Source organism: Falco biarmicus, chromosome 4, assembly GCF_023638135.1.
Source record: "Falco biarmicus isolate bFalBia1 chromosome 4, bFalBia1.pri, whole genome shotgun sequence".
Taxonomy (NCBI): domain Eukaryota; kingdom Metazoa; phylum Chordata; class Aves; order Falconiformes; family Falconidae; genus Falco; species Falco biarmicus.
In genome coordinates this window covers 23,602,288-23,620,795 of record NC_079291.1, presented here as the reverse complement: position 1 = coordinate 23,620,795, position 18,508 = coordinate 23,602,288, and the positions used below count along the sequence as shown (strand labels likewise).

The 18,508-nt window shown below is 39.1% G+C and overlaps 1 protein-coding gene across 3 annotated transcripts in view; it reads left to right on the top strand.

The window, feature by feature from the left end:
* NFX1 (nuclear transcription factor, X-box binding 1) overlaps window positions 1-18,508 on the top strand; it is a 75,286-nt gene that overhangs the window by 13,069 nt on the left and 43,709 nt on the right. For all 3 annotated transcript variants that reach the window (XR_008821336.1, XM_056335421.1, XM_056335422.1), the window contains exons 4-7: window positions 4,543-4,620; window positions 6,779-6,884; window positions 16,031-16,102; window positions 17,781-17,920. Coding sequence is in view for 2 of the 3 variants with exons in the window: in XM_056335421.1 (XP_056191396.1) it covers window positions 4,543-4,620; window positions 6,779-6,884; window positions 16,031-16,102; window positions 17,781-17,920 (396 nt within the window). In the remaining variant the exon portion in view is untranslated. The remainder of the gene's footprint in view (window positions 1-4,542; window positions 4,621-6,778; window positions 6,885-16,030; window positions 16,103-17,780; window positions 17,921-18,508) is intronic.

Sequence of the window (18,508 nt, the reverse complement as noted above, 5' to 3'; positions counted from 1 at the left end):
CCTATCTTGATTAGAACTTCTACAGAGTGTATTTGTTTTCTGGTGGCTTGTGTCAGTGTAGTTTCTACTTTTCAAGCTTTGTATGTTGAGGAATTCACTAGAACCCTGGCAGTAATTATTTCTACCAGAAAAGAAATAGGACACTGTAATCTACCGAAGTTGTTAATTCACTGTTTTTCTGGAAGAGGAAAAAAAATATTTTTCTGGACGTGATTTACTTTAAATCTACTTCATTTTGAAAATGTAATGAATTCCAGGAAATTTTACCTAATCTCAGCACTCAAACTTTTCACTGCTACGTTTCATTTCCTGCCTAGTGAGAATATTTTGTTCGTAAGATCAGTTTTGAGTGTTCAGTCTTTTGTGTTTTGAAGCAGCTGAATGTTTCGTGAAAATGTCCCTTCATTTCAGGTCTTACAGAAGCTCTGTTTCTATGACATGTAGTAGGAGGCTGAAAGTTGGATGAAGTTGATAACATCCTTGGTGGGGTATCTTCTCATATAGTTCTGTTTTCCAGATCAATAGTATGGGTATCTGTTATGTGGGAAAAGCAGGTGCAGATCACTTGGGGACAAGGCACAACATTCAGCAAGTGAAAGCTGTGGCTTCAGTGAAGGTGTAGCACTGCCACAATGGGAGCTCTGGGACACCAGGGCTAATCAAATGCAGACTCAACACAACAGAACCCTGCTCGGGAATGAAGCTCAAAGGAATGCACTGCAGTGCAGATTAACATGTTGTACATATGCAGTGTCCTGTGTTGCTCGTTAGTGAACTCACTGATGTAATGCAGGTGCTGTTTTCTGAATTCCAAGGTCTGCAGCTGGTTGTCAGGTTGGCACCTGTGCAAAGGTGGGTGCAGATGAGGAGGGGAAGTGAACTATGCTGGGGTGGGAAGAAGGGAAGAACTATCCTTGGTTACTGTAACAGTTTTCTCGCACCCGACAGTATCTCTTTCCTTGGAGACTTTCAGGTATGTTATACTTAAGGTGTCTTCCCTCAGAGATGATTTTGCCTTGTCTTGATGGTCATCTGAAAAATGACTTTTAGTTTGGCCAAATCAAGTGAAAGAATCTCCTGATTATCATGGGGAGTCATAGGGCATTGCTTTATTCTTGGTCTGCTTACTTGTGGTTGACATCCATCGTTCAGGATTTCTACAATGTAGACTGTCAGCAGCACTCAGAACTAGAGAATAGATTTTCATTGTCTATTAGAGATGTCCTAGTCAGGAGGAGGATGAGGAGCCTCTGATAGGCATCACTGCCAATATGTGAAAAGATTCTTGCCTGTAAGGAAGAACATAACTTTCTCCTTAGCAAGCTTTTTTTCTAACATTTTGAATAATTGGTGGAATGTGACCCATGGATATTCTCAGCTAAGGTCAATCTGACAAAAATGCCTGCATTGCACATACTTTGTTATGTCTATAAAGGGAAAATTGTTGTCTCTTGCCCCCTTCTTCCTCCTGCTTCTTTTAAAAACTGATATGTCAGTGGTGTTTGACCTATGCCTTTATGCTGATGGAACAAAACATTAAGCCATTTACTCCCTTCTTTGCAGGGAAGGTGGTTTTACTGGCATTACTCATTTTGGTTGGAAGGGCCAGAGACATTTGAGTTATTACAACTGTTTCTGTATTCTGCCCCCTCTGCTGCCCCAGCCCTCCACTTCCAGATGAGCTTGTGGTCTGTACCAGTCCGGTATTGGCCTAAAAGATGGCTTCTGATTTCAGTGGTCTGAATATAAATCTACTTGACTATTTTTTTCTTTTTTCCCTTCTTTTTACCTTCAGCCATGCTGTTCAAGGGCTGAAGCAGTTCTGTGTACTTTGGATATTACACAAACATTACCACTTTTTTTGTTACTGGGACAAAAGCTTTTAATTGTGTCCAGCTGAGAAGTCAAAGCAGTAATTTACTGATACTGATTATCTCATTGGAGAGCTACATAACACCTTTTAGAAAGTAACATGAAACTGACAGTATTGACTAGTATATTCTGCTATACCTGAGGTGATTGAAATCTTCTGTTTGGAGGGTTTTTTTTTTTATGCACCTAGCATTGTATATATGTTGAAAAGTCCTGCTGTACTGCTGCTTTTGGAAATGTAGCTTTTTAGCATTCTCTCTTTATTCCAGCAGATGTGTTTGGATCCTTTCTTATGTAATCACCTATGACTCATCATGTAAAGAGGAAAGTTGCTTGTTTGAAACTGCACATAAAGATCCATAATCTGTATCTATAATTCCCCCCTTTTCCTACTCAAGGTTCTCTGGAACCCGTTAATCCTTTGCAAGTCTGGAAACTGAGCAGATTCTTCACTGTGCCTTTATGACAACAGGTATACAGTAGGAAGTGGCAGGATTCTGGGCTGCTACAACAGACGCAGATTTTTTGTGGCTGAAAGTGCTAGAAATAGGGATGCTTGCAATATGTGTGGGAAAGATAATTACAAGCAAGGAATCTTTATATCCCAGAAGGAGGGAGAGGATAGCAAATACTAAATTTATAAATGGCAGTGAGGTGTGTTTGATTTTGCTTAGACGACTGTTCTGGAGTCTTTGGATTTCTGCCTGCTTCACTGCTACTCAGTGAGAAGATACCTGAGAGTGGAATGTTGATTCTGTAGGGTCATCCTTCTCTCTTTCTTCAGTAATCAGGATTCGTAAGGAATGGTTACAGGACCACTCCTTACAAACGTGGATGTCAGGAGTCATCCTACAGTCATTCTATCCTTCAGTAATTGTGTCTGAATCCAGGAAGAAAAATTTTATATCTTGCATTCTTAGAGGAAAACAACTGCATGCCCATTGTGGGTGGAGCCACATCCGTGTAGTTACGTCTTAAAGGAACCAAGGATAATCAATAATTAAGAAGCACAAAATACATCTTGAAAGGCTGTTCTACTTGGACCCTTACTATTCTCTAGAGAAGCTGTTTGTAGAGGACTAGACATCCTGCTCTGGGAGAGATGGCGATAGAAGAGGCCTTCTGAAGCTTACCTTCACAGCTTTTGACAAAGGTAACATGGAATAACAGTGAAAGAAATGTTGATAATGTAATAGTTAAGTATACTTTACAAAGTAATCCTGGAGGGAATCCCTTAGGGTTTAGTATGCTAGCTTTGGGATGAGCCACATAAGGTGCTGACAGCTTTGTCAGCAAATACTGCTGCCAGTTTTTACGTGTAGCTTTTAACACTTCTTTCTAAGATGTTTCTGTTTGTAGCAGTCAAAAAAAAAAAAATATTGGTCAGGAAATGCAGATTGGTCTTGAATGTGAGAGTGTACTCTTTGAGTCACTGTCCTGCAGCTACTCAGCCCCTAATTGTATGGTGCTCTGCAGCAGTCTTGGTGGCACAGTGATACGAGCCAGGATGACAAGGGGCATGAATAAGCAACAAGTATTGAAAAGAATAGACATGCTTTAGATAGGCATTTCAAGTCTGTCAGGGCAGTCTGTAATCTGGATAATTCCCAGTTTGTGAAAAGTCACCATTGTGCAATATGATGGTTAATGTAAGAGGTCTCCGTTTCAGTTGATAGTGAGCCTAGGTGTGCCTGTCGTCTTGTCACACATAGGGTTTTCTGCTTGCAAGCCCTCCTGCATTCATAACATGAAAATACCGTAAAACTTGGTCAGATTCCTTAATCACCAAGAACACAGCTTTATGAATTTACCCAGCACAGAATTGATTGGGTAAGAGTGACAGTAAGAGCTAATCAGTTTATATATTTTTATTTTTATTTATATATATATATACATATAAAAAATCTCAGTTTCTTCTCCCTGTCCTCTTTTGTGTTCAGTGGTGCTCTCACACTGGTATTCTTCATAGCCAGATTACATACTGAATTTGGGAAACATCTTCATGGATGTTGCTTTCCTTAACGCTGAAGTTCTTCCTTTACTGCTAAACAACACCCTCCTGAAATGCAGAAGCAAAAACCCTACTATTTAATAAAATACCAACTTGAAGAATAATGTCCTAGTCAATAGCTAGGTATTGTCACCTTTAAATTAATTACAGTAGACTATTCTGGTTTATATATTACTAATTTATTCTGAACATGAAGCAATATTAAATTGGTCTTCTACAAGACATGTTAACTCAAACATGAGAGGACAGTGAAAAGAAAAATACAGGTTATGCTTAAGACTGTAGGTAATTATATTTTTCTCACCAGTTGCCCATGCTTTAGCACTTTTTTTCCTCATAGAAAAGTGTTTTCTCATCCTAGTAGAATGTCTTACAACAGAGTACACGATAATAGAAGAAAAAGTGGAATTTTAAAATTTGTTCTTGTTTCTATATAAAGTTGGAGCCTAGTTGCATGAAGTACCACTGCTGTGTTTATCTTGATACTGTGTAAAATGCATTTTTATTAACATGCTTTCTCGCCACTTCTGAGTAAATGGAAAAACTAGTTTGGTTGCAGCTGTGGTAAAAAAAGGTGAGAGCATTTATTCTAGGTTTGCAAATTAGCTCCTTTATTTACTTTTAAGTCATTTTTATCTTTAATTTTTTTTTGTCTACAGATGGTAATAGTGGTTGGAGATGTCCAGCTTGTCAGAATGCTTCTACGCAAGTTCCTAAAACTTACACTTGTTTCTGTGGTGAGTTTCTTGCGTGCTTTTGTGAAGAAAAACGGTTTTGTCATTTTGATAGTTGTTTTTTTTTTAATTTGGAATTCAGTATGGCTGCTCATTTGCTGACATCCCTGAAATTTAACCATGTTTAAAACTATTGACACTGGAAGGTGGCTGCACAGAGAATCACACATTAAATTGTAAGTGGTATTTTCATATCACTATGTAAAAAGAGTGATTTTTATAGAATAATGATAATTTGGCCTGCCATCTTATAAGCTTTTTTCTGTCGAAGGACTGAAATAGCCTGCATGTGTTATGTCTGTCTTTGTGGCAAGATACACCAAAATAATACACAATTCAAGCATACAACCATCTAAACCGTTAAAGTGATGTAGCAGTTTCATCATTTATGTTGATCAGGGACATATACAGGTTAAATAGGAAATAATATTCAGACTTTTCAGACCTTTTCGGATACACATTTAATAAAAGTGGTAAATGAAGTGAGTATAACATTCACTAAGCTGTAAATATATGACAAAAAGGGAGAAATTATGTTACTTAATTGGATACATGCAAATAAATTTTGTTTGGGATTTACGCTTGCAAAATTTCTGTTGATATCATGTAGCTTTCTCTTCCTTGAGTCTTGAGTCACGGGGAAGTTTCACCTTACTTCCTACAAAACAGTGTTTTGGACTTGAGAAAGGCACTGGGAGTCATTGAGCTTGCCCTAAAGAACATAGACTTATGTTGTAATAATTGACATTTTTATCTAAAGTTCTCTTTATCTAAATGTGTCAGTGAGTCAGTTAAGAACAGTGCAATCCAGGTAAGACAGTTTTTGTATGACAATGTGTGGAATCTTACGAGTATAGAGATAACAATTCAGTTACATTGCGTGTTTTGATTCCAAAGGAAAATGACACTTTTAAGACAGGTTGTCCATCTGTTAAACAGGAAAGAAATTCTGCCTAGGCTTAAAGACTGTTTCATAGTTTTGGGAGACCTACAGTAGGAACCTTGAGTTGTCCTTGGGGTTAATATTAGCAGAGCGCCATGTTGGAACATAGGACTTTAATCTGTACTGATAATTTTACGTTAATGACACAGTGTTTGGACACCACCAGTTGCTTATGCAAAGCTATCTTCCATTTGATGCAAAATACTAACTATTTGTTGGGTGTGGTGGTGTGGGGTTTTTTTTCCACCATTCCATGAGGAAATTCCTAGCTTGCTGTTCTTCTGAGTCTTCCTTTCCTGGGTATTCAACTAGTTAATTGAGGCTCAGGTGAAAAAATGCCATTTGTGGTGTTTATTTGTGTTATCCTAATTTGCTGCTTGTAGAATATACAAAGGTGTACTAGAAGAGTTAAAATTACATAACCATGTCACCAAAAATACATTTTCTTAGTCTTTTTAGTTGTTGCAACTCAAATTTGTTGGCTCAGTTGTTTTATTGTTAGTTTAATTAACCTCTTGCAGAGAGACAAATTAGGTTTGCATGTGTTAACTGTGGCAATTAACTTTGACCCTGATGGTCATCTCATGCACTGAGCTGTGGGATTTGCTAACAGTATGTCAGTTTAATTAAAATACGGTTTCAGCGCTTATCTGAAGTACAGAATACTTGAAGATAACATACTGGATTTGTGTATTCATCAAAATATCAACCTTTAATGTTTAGATTTATGTAGAGTCTGCTTCTTTTTAGAGAAATTACTTTTATACTTAGTCATTTCATTTGCCCGTATTCTGCATCACCTTCCCAGCTAGATCTTACTTTCTGGGAATGGTGTCTTTTTTTCTTCTGTGTTGAGGCAGCAAGGGAGTTTCACCCTTTGTCTCATTTACTATGCAGCCTGACCAACTAAAGAGGACTTTTAATTTTCTTACATTGTATGAGTTTAATTTAATGTAAAATACCAACTACCTAAGTGCCTGCTGAGAGCATAGGAGGAAAGAATCTTCTGGAGCTTGATATTCCAGTAGCACTTACTTATAAAGAAGTTGAGTGTATATATCATCACTGAAAACGGAGAAAAAGTAAACATGTGGTGTCATCTTGTTTTTCAAAGAAGATATTGTAAATACAGCTTTTTCTTGTTGATGTAGTATTTTTCCCAAATTTAGTATTGTATTCAAGGCAATAAATATGTTTCTGTCTTTTGATATGGTTTAGGTAAGGTGCACAATCCTGAATGGAATAGAAATGAAATCCCACATAGCTGTGGGGAACTTTGTGGAAAGAAGAGACAGTGTTTGGACTGTCCACATCTTTGTAACATGTAAGTGAATGTTTATCATATGAATATTGAAATGATCTAGGGAAAGTTTCTGAAGACTGCATTTGGATATTTTTTGACTGTAGGATATGCTCGGGGCTGTATTTTGTTTATAGCTCATCTGAAGCCTGGAAGAAATGAAGGCTTTTTTTGCATTTGTATTTCTGAAGAGAGTTCATATGAGAGAATGAACAGAAGGTTAAGAAAAATAGTTGTAGCAAGATTTCCATCCATTTTAGGAACTGAACCAGCTGCCTGGCTTGGTTTCAAGAACTTTCATTGATGCAGAAAAATAATAGTCAATGGAAGTGATTTTAAACATGTATCCAGTGGTCCACCAGATGTTCTAGGTACTGCTTTTCCTGTAATAGTGTTTGTGTAAGTTAATCTAAAAGCGGTGGTACTTTGTTAAACTGAAGGACTGCTTACTTCTATCCGTTTTTTTCTTTTTCTTTCCTTTGGCTTGTAAGCTGTTGAGGATAAGAGGGCAATATGTATTTAACTATTTGTTGAGACCACTGGGTGGTTGAACCAGAATCCCTCATGGAGATCTTGGTCAGTATACATAACTTGGATTGTTTTTGTTAACATTTATTAGTATAAATCAATGAGAGGCAAAGAACAGCAATTCTGGTTTTCGTTCTGGATATTTTCCTTTAGATCTTTTTTTAGCAGTGTGGTAGTGTAATATTGATAAGGTTAATAGCATTAGGTGAGTTTTTTCAATGTATAAATATGCGTGCTAGTCAGAAAAAATAAATTATGTTGTTCCTACTGTATCTAGCTTCATTTTTCAAGTATGGAAGTTGGTCTGTAATGCCTATTCATATTTCTGTTGTGAAAGTTTTAATAGTCAGAACCAATTGTTTCTGCTCTTGGTACAGAATCAAAAACTTCAGTCATTCCAACAAATAGAACGGTTTGGGTTGGAAGGGACCTCTAGAGATTGTCTAGCTCCCACCCCCTGCCACGGGCAGGGACACCTTCCACTACTCCAGGTTGCTCCAAGCCCCATCTAGCCTGGCCTTGAGCCCTGCCAGGGATGGGGCAGCCACAGCTGCTCTGGGCAACCCTTGCCAGTGCCTTGTCACCCTCACAGTAAAGTAAATTCTTCCTAATATCTAATTTAAATCTCCCCTCTTTCAATTTAAAGCCATTCCCCCTTGTCCTATCACTACACGGCCTTGTACAAAGTCCTTCTCCAGCTTTCTTGTCGGCCCCTTTAGGTACTGGCAGGTGCTCTAATGTCTTCCTGGAGCCTTCTCTTCTCCAGGCTGAACAACCCCAACTCTCCCAGGCCGTCTCCATAGGAGAGGTGCTCCAGCCGTTTAAGCATCTTTGTGGCCTCTGCACTCACTCCAGCAGGTCCATGTCTTTATGTTGGGGGGGCCCAGAGCTGGACTCAGTGCTGCAGTTGGGGTCGCACAAGAGCAGAGCAGTGGGGGAGAATCCCTTCCTTTGACCTGCTGGCCACGCTTGCTTTGATGCAGCCCAGGATTCAGTTGGCTTTCTGGGCTGCAAGTGCTCATTGCTGGGCCATGTTGAGCTTCTCATCCCGCAGCACCCCCAAGCCCTTCTCCTCAGGGCTGCTCTCAGTCCATTCTCTGCCCAGCCTGTGTTTGTGCTTAGGATCACCCCAACCCATGTGCAGGACCTTGCACTTGGCCTTGTTAATATAGATTGTCTTCAGATTATCAAATAGATAGTAATTTCACACTTCTTCCAAGGTTTACTAAAACTCGGAATTTTGCTAGAACTTTACTCCGAACTTTTATTTAACGTGTTCTGGTTTAAACCTATTTCAACATTTTGAATGAAAGATTTCTGTACTCTTTAATACTTCTTTCCCACATTAGAAATACTAGATTTCTTTTCAGACTCATTTAAGAGCTACAGCATTTTTCTTAATTCATAAATCATTTTTGCTGTGGTTTGTAGCTGATATCCTGACTCAGCAGAACACTGATTCTGTTGGAGCCCAGCTGCTCGTCTTTATCTCAGGAGAGGCATATGTCTGTGGAGGACTTTTTGGCCCAGTCAGAGGTAGATTCCTTAACTATGAGAACTAACTGACTGCAATTTGCTACCTGAAAGACTTTCCTATAGTGCTTGGAAGAAATAGCTGCTCTGTTGGAAGAAGGGTTCGTCGGAGTCAAGAAGATGCTCAATATGAGTTATGCATCTTGCTCAACTTTATTAGTTTCTAACACTGCTTGTATAGAACCGATACACATGCATATTCATAAAGCAGAAATATAATTGGTTAGTAGTCTCTAAACGTGCACGGTTCTCACACCCCTAATCATCATGACTAAAATAAGCATTCTATCCATGTAGCTAATTGTGTCACTGTGCTTCAGCCTTGTAGTTTGTTACTCCCTATTTTCCCCTACTGCTCCCTATCTTTCTTGGCCCTGCACCTGCTTTCCCAGCAGCTGTAGCTTGTTACAGCCACGGCCTGTTGGCACAACATAATTACTTGGGCTCAGGATTCAAGAATAGCTCAAGGCTACCTTTCTTGTTAACTTCAGCACAGCAACTTCAGTACAATTCTGGTTACAGGCCTATTCTAATACCAGGCCTGGATTGTGCGGATCTTCAGAGATTCTAAGGCCACGCTTCTGCAGCCATTCTTCTACAGTGCTCTTTTTTTGGTTGGTTTTTTTTTTCCTTCTTTCCTTTCCTAGTCTACAGCAGAGGCTCAGTCTGGCATTCTCTTTTGGACATCTTCTGAACAGTGGAGGAAATACTTTGCCTCTTGCAAGCTAAAAAATTTGTAGTCCCTGGTAGTCTGATCTGTATCAAGAGCTGTGAAAATCGGGCTGTTTTAAAGTTCCAATGTGCTACCAGTTTAAGTGTAGCAAATTCAAGAGTGTTATCATTCAACTTGTTGCACTTGAGTAAAACCATGCTGAGATCGTCAGTCCTGGAGGTATAGAAACAGCAAAGGTGCAAATGAAAATAAGGGGTGGTTTTGGCACTTTTTGACTTGTGATAGTGATCTGGTGGGGAATGCACTTTCAGCATTGGTGTTACCCAGTTTTGGCCATTGCTCAGTGTGTTCTGGATACTTCTTCCTCCCATGTGGGAATCTTGGGTATTTATGAGGATGCGCTGCCTCCATCTGCTGTATCAAAAAGCAAGTAGAAACCTTGTTCCCTCTTGCTGTATCAGGAAGTGGTGGAGTTAGAGATGTGGAGCTTTATCATCTGAATGCATCTTTGGTAGTCTATCTTACCAGCTCCTTCCCACTGGACAGCCTCAACTGATCTAGAAATCTGGATCATAATCTGTATCTGGGCAGAATTTTTCTTAAAGAGAGCATTCAAAGGTGGACTTGTTGCCATCAGGGCCAAGAGTGTTTCATGGTTTTTGCTTGTGTTGAGATGATCTTGGAACTCTTTTTTGCAAACACTTGTTTCTTTGGATTGTGGATCTGCTGTGTGCCTTTTTCCTCTGCTCTCACAGGTTCCCATAAGGTTTGAACCATAAATGCCATTTTGCTCACTGAGATCCTAAAAGCTTTTTTGGTCTGTCCGCCCCCCCCTGTTTCTGCATCAAATGTTTCATGTCTTTGTCAAGACCTCCTGCCTCACAGTGTGATGGGACGAAGAATCCTCTGAGTTATTCCCGCTCTTCAGTCGTATGCGACTTTAGTTAATAGTAGGGATGTGTCCATTGTTAGGGGCAGTGGAATGAGTCTAGTGCTCGTGTCTTGAGTGTCGGTGTGGCATTCTTGATGTTGCCCCTTCTGCAGTATTTAATCCCATCTATTCTGGGAAACCCTTTGCCGTTGATGTGGGACTCTCATTTAATAAGTCTGGCTCCATGCATTGTCTTAACAGTTGAGCAGACCCCTGTGTCTGTAGTCCATGAGGCTCTGACAGAGCTATCTGGATGAATCCCTGTTCATTGGTGCGACTTGAATTTGAGTCTTTGGAAACCTGCTTTTTGAGTCAGGGGGTTCTTGCTTAGTTTCTTACTTGTCTTTGTGGCTGTTGCATCAACAGAGTATGGAAGATTTAGATGCTTATAGCTATTCTCTGCTCTTTATATCAGCATGATTTATGCAGTGTCTAGCAACAGAACTGGAATTGCAATATTACCTGAGATTTCAGAAACCACACACTTGTTTCATTCTGGTAGTGCCACATCAGAGAGCTGCACTGCAGATACATTATCCTCTTTTGTCCTTATAGCAGACTGTCCTGGTTTCAGCTGGGCTAGAGTTAATTTTCCTCTTAGTAGCTGGTGCAGTGCTGTGTTTTGGCTCTGGTGTGACCTATGTTGATAGCACACTGATGTTTCTAGTTGTTGCTGGGTAATTTTTACACGAAGTCAAGGGCTTTCCAGTTTCTCAGGCCCTGCTAGCGAGAGGGCTGGAGGGGCGCAGGAAGTTGGGAGGGGACACAGCCAGGGCATCTCACCCAAACTAGCCAAAGGGCTATTCCATACCATGGGACTCATGCTCGGTATATAAACTGGTGGGGGGAGGGTTGGCTGGGGTGGGCTGATCGCTGCTCGGGGACTGGCTGGGCATTGGTCAGCAGGTGGTGAGCAACTGTATTGTGCATCACTTTATTGTTGTTTTTTTTTCCCCTCCCTCCTTCTCATTATAATTATTATTGTTGTTTCCCCCCCCCCCTTCTAATTATTACACTGCTCTTATCTCAGCCCTTGAGTTTCATATTCCTTCCTGATTCTCCTCCCTGTCTGTCTGGGGGTCTGGGGCGGTGTGGTGGTGGAGAGTGAGAGTGCAGCTGTGTGGTACTTTTTTACTGCCCGGGGTTAAACCATGACCCAGAGAAACTTGTTCTCATTGCTTCACATTAGGCTGCTTGTATTTGCTCCTTCTGCCATATAGATGAAACGTGCAGAGTATGGGAGGTGGTGTATAGGTGGTGGTGGTCTAAAGTTTGGGCTCCCTCCTGCTGCCTGCCTTCTGTATGCACCCTGTGAGGTGCTAGGCTTTTGTGAGTGATGGTCTGCTGTGGAATGAGGGGCCCTGAGGGCAAAGTGACTGGTCATGTCATCTTCTGGTGGTGTCAGTTGTGCTGTTCCAAGTGCTGCTTAGGTGGTTATGTTATTCTTAATGTAATATGAATTAGCAAGTTTAAATGGATCAAAGTGGATTAAGATAGCTGAGCATCTGTTTTCCCTTTAAAACTGAGTAAGCATCAGACTTCTGTGGCTGAGGAGAAAGAATTGGATTAAAACTGGGGAAAAGGTTTGGATCTAAAAGTAAAGAGATTAGTTTAAAATTGAAGTGATTAGTTTTATCAAGAAAACATTGAAAATATGGGGATTTTCTCCCCTGCTGTGTTACCTGTGTGGGAAATGAGACCTTCAATTAAATTGGAAGGTGACAAATTCAGAATACATAAAATACATTCTGCCTAGGCAGGGCATCTCCTTGCAAGAAATTGATGCAAATAACTAACAAGATTCAAAAGAGAACAGATCCTGATATGGGTAATAAGAATGTCAAGAGCTGTCAGCATCACATAGATGCTTTTGGAAAGAATATTAAAGCTCATACCCTGGTTAAGAGAGATTAGGATGACAGCCAGGTTCAGGCAAGAAGTGTGTTGTGTGTGTGTGTCTAATTGGTCATGGTTTTCTACTTTGCTGTGGTAGACCATAATTTTTGAGGTATTTGTCTTTAAGCAATGTCTAAAATGGTGTAATGAGACCTATGCATCCTATGTATTTTCGGTTTGAATCAGAAATATGTTTTCTTAGATTGTGTGACCTTGGTGGTTATGGCTTTCATATGATTTAGCATCTCTTTTATACTTGTAAGGTATGTCTGAAATCGGTACTCAGATTTTTAAAATGAGCTTACAGAGGTACGGCAATTCTTAAGCTTGTTGCCTGTAACAAGCTTACGCCTGTGTATTGATCCCCTTTATAACACTGGAATGATTTTCTGTTGAAGTGGTACTTTGGCTATTCATTTATGTTTGGGGGGGTTTTACGCGCGCGCACACCCCCCGGCCCCACAGATTTCTTTAATGGTTGGCCAATTCCCAACTGTATTTAACACAATTACATCTATATTTTTTAAAAAAAGAAAAAAGTCAGATTAATTTCCTTTACATGGTATAGAGTTTGGTTGGATCTTTGTGTGTTGTGTGGCACTAGCTAGCCCATTTTGGTGAAAATGAGTGAGGGTAATTTATCCTGTTTTAATAATAAATCTTTAATATTTGCTCAGATTTAGTGAAATAGGTTTGTAGCCTTTTATATAAACAGCTTTTTTGGCTAAGCTGAGCAACAGGCAAGCCACTATTTGAAAGGGGAATGCTTTGAAAGTCCTTTGCTAGTTTGAGCTGTGGCATTCATAGCACTTCACAAAGTGAATTCTTTTCACGTTATTAGTTTAAATACACTGAAATTCATTTCGCTCTGTTAGCTTCTACATCAAAAAACCCATCTAGCTTAACCTTCAAGAAAATGTTCCTGATAGTAAGCTTCATGACAAACTTAAACTTCTTTTAAGACTCTGAAGTTCTCCCTGCCGGCTGGAACTATGCAAGGCCTTGAGAGCATTTGAAAAAGGTCTTAGAAAGGCAGTAAATTAAATTTTCTCTCTACCTGTTTAAACTAGTGTCTGGTCTTCCTTCATATCTCTTTGGTGCTGTAATCTTTTCCACAGCAGTTACTGGAAGTCCCTTTGGGCTGTCTTACAGTATCTAGTATTTTCACTGTCGGGGAAATGGTAGATTAATTTTTCCTATGTCTAGATGTATCTGTCATCACAGCTTCTCTTGTATGCCAGTTGTCAGAGCAGCAGCAGTAAATCGTGAAATGTCTGTGCCAATGATAGATAATGGTGCTTCAGTAAAAATAAGACTCTGCATTCACTGAACAGAAGTTAATGCTGAGATCTTCAGCCTGTCCTTTTGAGTTCAGTTTGTTACACTGTTTTTTAACTTAACTTTTTGCTTAGTCCCTTAAAACAGACTAAAACTCTAAGGTACCACCCATCTTTATCATCTAAGGAGAATTTTCTGTGCTTCCTCTGTGTGTCTGTGCTGAAGGAAATTCAGATTTCGATCTGAACTGTTGTTGTATTGATCAAGTAAATCCTGGAACTGTAGACATACTGTAGCTTCTGCATAAAGTACCAGACACTTTTGCTAAGTTAGTGGAGTGCAAGTGTGTGTATCTGGAGGGGTGCATACAGAATGCTTATTCTTAAAGTTAGAAGGTTGGTTTCAAAGTGTTAGCTTTTGCATTACTAGAATTTTTCTGTTCATATGAACAAAATGATGCAAGCTTACTTAAAACTGTCTCAGAAACACGTTTGTCAAAACTTGGACATGTCTGGAAATTAATTGCGTTATACTCTTCTAACAGAAGGAATCTTGCTCTAAGGCTGCAGTCTGCTGTTATAGGTGGCTACAACCTAAAAATACTTGTGATCAGTATAAGCTGCTGTTGGGTGGTGTAATGTCATCAGAAAAGTGTGCCAAGACTGGCTCATAGATGCAATGTTAACATTGCTTGAATATGATAATGTTGAGGAAAATAATATACCAGGTAGAAAACTTAGCATGACAGGATATGGGAAGATGATATATCTTCGCCCTTTTCCCAGTTACAACTTAGATCATAGTATTTTGAGTTTATATCTACTTCTAATCTGATTCTTAAGTATATAAGCTGACATCCAGCTTTTAGAATCCTGCATGCGTCAGTGAGAGTTAAAGTCAAGACAGTGAAATAAATAGTGCTGTCCTTTTACAAGACATATTCTATTGCTGAATGTGCAAGTTAATTCTCATTGTCTGAGGTTCCATAATACAGTTTTAGTTAATTTAATGGGTTCCCCATTTCCCTCTGTATCATTTTCTCTGCTCCATCAGTTTTGCTCTTTTCTCCCTTTCCTCATGCCTGCCCTGGAGCTTATTTTACTCTTATTATGCCATAAGCCCAACCTCTCGAAGAGGGAGGGTTCTAGTTTGTTTGGTGGTTTGTTTTTTGGTTTTGTTTGTGGTGTTTTGCGTTGATTCGGTTTATCATGTCGTGGCTTGGCTTCACTGTTAGAGCTAAGTTGGGTGGTAGGTTAGGCCTTATTGTCAGCTGGGAGGAGTGGTAGAGGAAGAAGGGAGCCAGATGGCTGTTGACAAATTGCTGACATGACTTGGTTATATTGCATTATGACTATAGTGACTGGTTAACTAATTAGTACTTACATAACAACTGTACTTGGGGAATTTAGTAATTGCCATCTAATTGGGTAGTCTGTGTTTATGGGCTTTTTGGTGGTGGTAGGTTTGTTGTTTGTGGCTTTTTTTTTGGTTTGTTTTTTTCTTTCTGTTGGCTAGGACATCCAGGCTGGTCAGTCCTGGCCAATAATAATTGCTCCACAGGGGTGTTGCTATATTTGCAAAAAAAGGGAATGAGGGCTGGCTGAGGAAGAATGCAGGCAAGTTAAGTATAATTTCGAAAACCTGGGCTTGTCTGTGCCCAGTACAGGTCTATATGCAGATAGGGACCACCTAGTGTTTCTTGAAGTAGGTAATGAGCTCTGGTAATCAGGGAAGGACTGGCACTGATGACACTTAAGGGAAATCGCACTTGATAGTAAGAAAGAAAACTGAGGCAGACTTGCTGCATCTCCCATGTGCTACCTTGCAGGAAAAGGAGCAGCAACTCTTACTGGTGGTATGAGAAATGCTGTGTTCAAAAATAAAAGAATCAGCTCCCAAAAGAAGAAATTCATAGAGAAGTTTTTGTCTCTAATCTATACAAGGTCATTGAAGAAAGAAAAGTATTAATGTTTTGGACATGTGATGTTTGTTTTTAGTGTTACCAGTGATGAACATGGTTGAGTTGATGCATTTTTCTGCTGGTGAAATGCAAAATACGAAATTTTATAGCGCTGTTACTGTTGATTTGACAGCAGCAGGAATACTGAAGTTTTCCTTCAACATCTGTGATGTTTGAGACTGATGCAACTATAATACTTAGTATTTTTTACTTGTGTTAATAATGCTTTCATACCCTGCAGGAGTGTAGGTAGCTTCTATAGTCTTCTGATAATGCACTGCACATTGGATCATGGTGATTGTTTCTCTGGGACTGTAGTAAAGCTAAAGTTAATTTTACAATTTTGTTTGCTTTTTTGACTTATTTTTAAGCCTGTGCCATCCAGGACCTTGCCCTTCATGTCCAGCCTTTGTGACAAAAACATGTGAATGTGGACAAACAAGGTGAGAATGCTTCTATTATAGAAACAAAATATATAATAATAGTTTATTAAAAGTTTATATATTAAAATTTTCCTTTCTTAGTTTATCAAATGTTTACAGAACAAAGTTTGTTCTGAGCTGTAACTCTTGTGTGCTAAAATAACTGAGAATTTTATATTCAAAAAAATACAATGACAATCTTTTCAGAAAAAACCAAGAATAGAGTTGTCTGTGTGTAAAGTCAATTTATGGTTACATGTAGCTGAATTATTCAGTTTTTGTCTATGAGTTTATTTGATTTTGAAATCCTATTCCAGTATTTATTTTATTTTATTTTGTGGAAGACACAAAGAAAGAAGCAGGAAGAAGGTTCACACCTTTTCAAATTGAATGGAATGCAATATTGAAGTTATTCCATTCCGGAAATTACAATTTCAAAGATAACACGTATATTTCTGGGAAGCTGTACCACTAACAAGAGAGGAGTCTGTAGTATATTCCAGACTGGAAGGCTATTTTTTTCTTGCATGTTTGAGGTATATAGAGTCATTGCCAACAGCAAGACTGTGCTGCCCATACTATCTGTGATCTCTCATATTCAGTTGTTCTGAGTCTTTAGAGTCCCTGTTCTAGCTACCTAGAACTGATAATAAAATGCTTGACCTGTGCTCGTTTCCAGAACTAAAACAAATAAAAACCTAATTCAGTTTAGCATTTAGCTAAACTAGCATTAGAGCATTAGCATTTTTGCTCTAGAAAAAAAAAAATCTTTTCAGAGTCTTACACTTATTTCTGAAAGTTTGAATGTACTGTTAAGTGATCTTAATTTTTCAGAAGGTGGTGTGGGTATTTCTCTGGCTGTATTTGTAATTGAAAGCACTTTGTCTTCAGTAGAAAAACATTGTAGATTACTGAATTTTATTTTATGTGGTAACATCACCACTTTTTTTTTTTTATTCTAGCTATTCCTTGCATTTAAAAGTTTAATAGATGCAACCAACTTTAGTTTATTATTTTTTTTCCCAGGTGCCAGCTCCTTTCACCATGTTACTGATTGTTGTAATTTAATAATGTAATACTGCATTTAATACTTGCTTCTAAATAGCATTTTTTTAATATGCGCTGTATTAGTATCCAAGTTGTATGATATGGCACCTATGAGTTTAAGACTTTTCGAAGTTACTGTTCCAAACATACACTTTACAGCTGTTGTGTGAGGCCAGCCAGAATGGAAAAATAGGAGAACTTATTGTTTTGTCCCATTTTTTCAACAATTAATTAAAAAACCTGAACTCTTAATGTAGACTGACTCACTCTTAAACCCACATCCCTATCTTCATTGTGCTCAGTGGACTTAGCCATCTTTCCAAAGACTTAAATGATCCTATAATAGTAATCCCTGTGCTTCTGGCAAAATGCATAACCATACATTAGGTTCAAGTTGGTGTCACTCTTTCCTTTCCATTTTGTTGAAATAAAGTTCTGTAGACTCATTGCAGTGATACATGTCCTACTTCTTGAGGGGTGGGAGAGGGTAAGCAGGGAGGAAAAATTAGGGGGTTATTTCGTAAAAACTATTTCATTAAGTTCTGCTGCCTTTCAAAGGCTTTGGCATTTTACTGAAAAAGTATTTTCCTTTTTAATAAATGCTCTATAGATACTAAGGTACCTGACAGACTATGGTGTCATTTCTCTACAGTCATTCCGTTCGTTGTGGCCAATCAACAAAAATCCATTGTTCTAATGTATGTGGAAATACTTTAAACTGTGGTAAGCACAGCTGTACTCAAGTGTGCCATGGAGGAAAATGTTCACCTTGCCAATTAACAGTACAGCAAGGTAAGTACTGGCATGCCTTGTGTATATCCTCTCTATGCTATGAAAACAAAGGGTGAAAAAACCAGTACCAAGAGGCAAGTGCTTTATTTTTATTTAACAAAACCAAAATCTATGGCTAGAATATTAAAAAAATGGAAAATGTGTCAGCATCACTGTACATTTAAATAGGAATGTAAACATGAATAGAAAGAATCCTGCCAGGATGATTAGGCTGTTGGTGCATGTGCTCTGTTAGGACAGGCTGGTGGTACTGGGCTCCGTTAGCTTGGGAAAGCTGAGTAGTGGCCTTTGAGTAGCTGATTGGAGGTACTCGAAAGGCTGCAGACGGGCAGTGCATGTGGTGAGGATGAGAGAGAATGAGCCCAAGTTAAAACGCTGTAACTAGCTATAAGGAAAAACTCTTTCCTTGGAAACATGCAGGTTTTCAAGACCCAGCTGAATAAAAACCATTGAGTATCATGGCCTGATCTGATTGCCGACTCTGCTTTAAGTAAGGGCGTTGGCTAGCCTGTCTCCTGAGGTCCCTTCTGACCTGAACTGTCTTATGATCCCACTTAATCTTTTACTATAATTCTGAGACTTGATTAA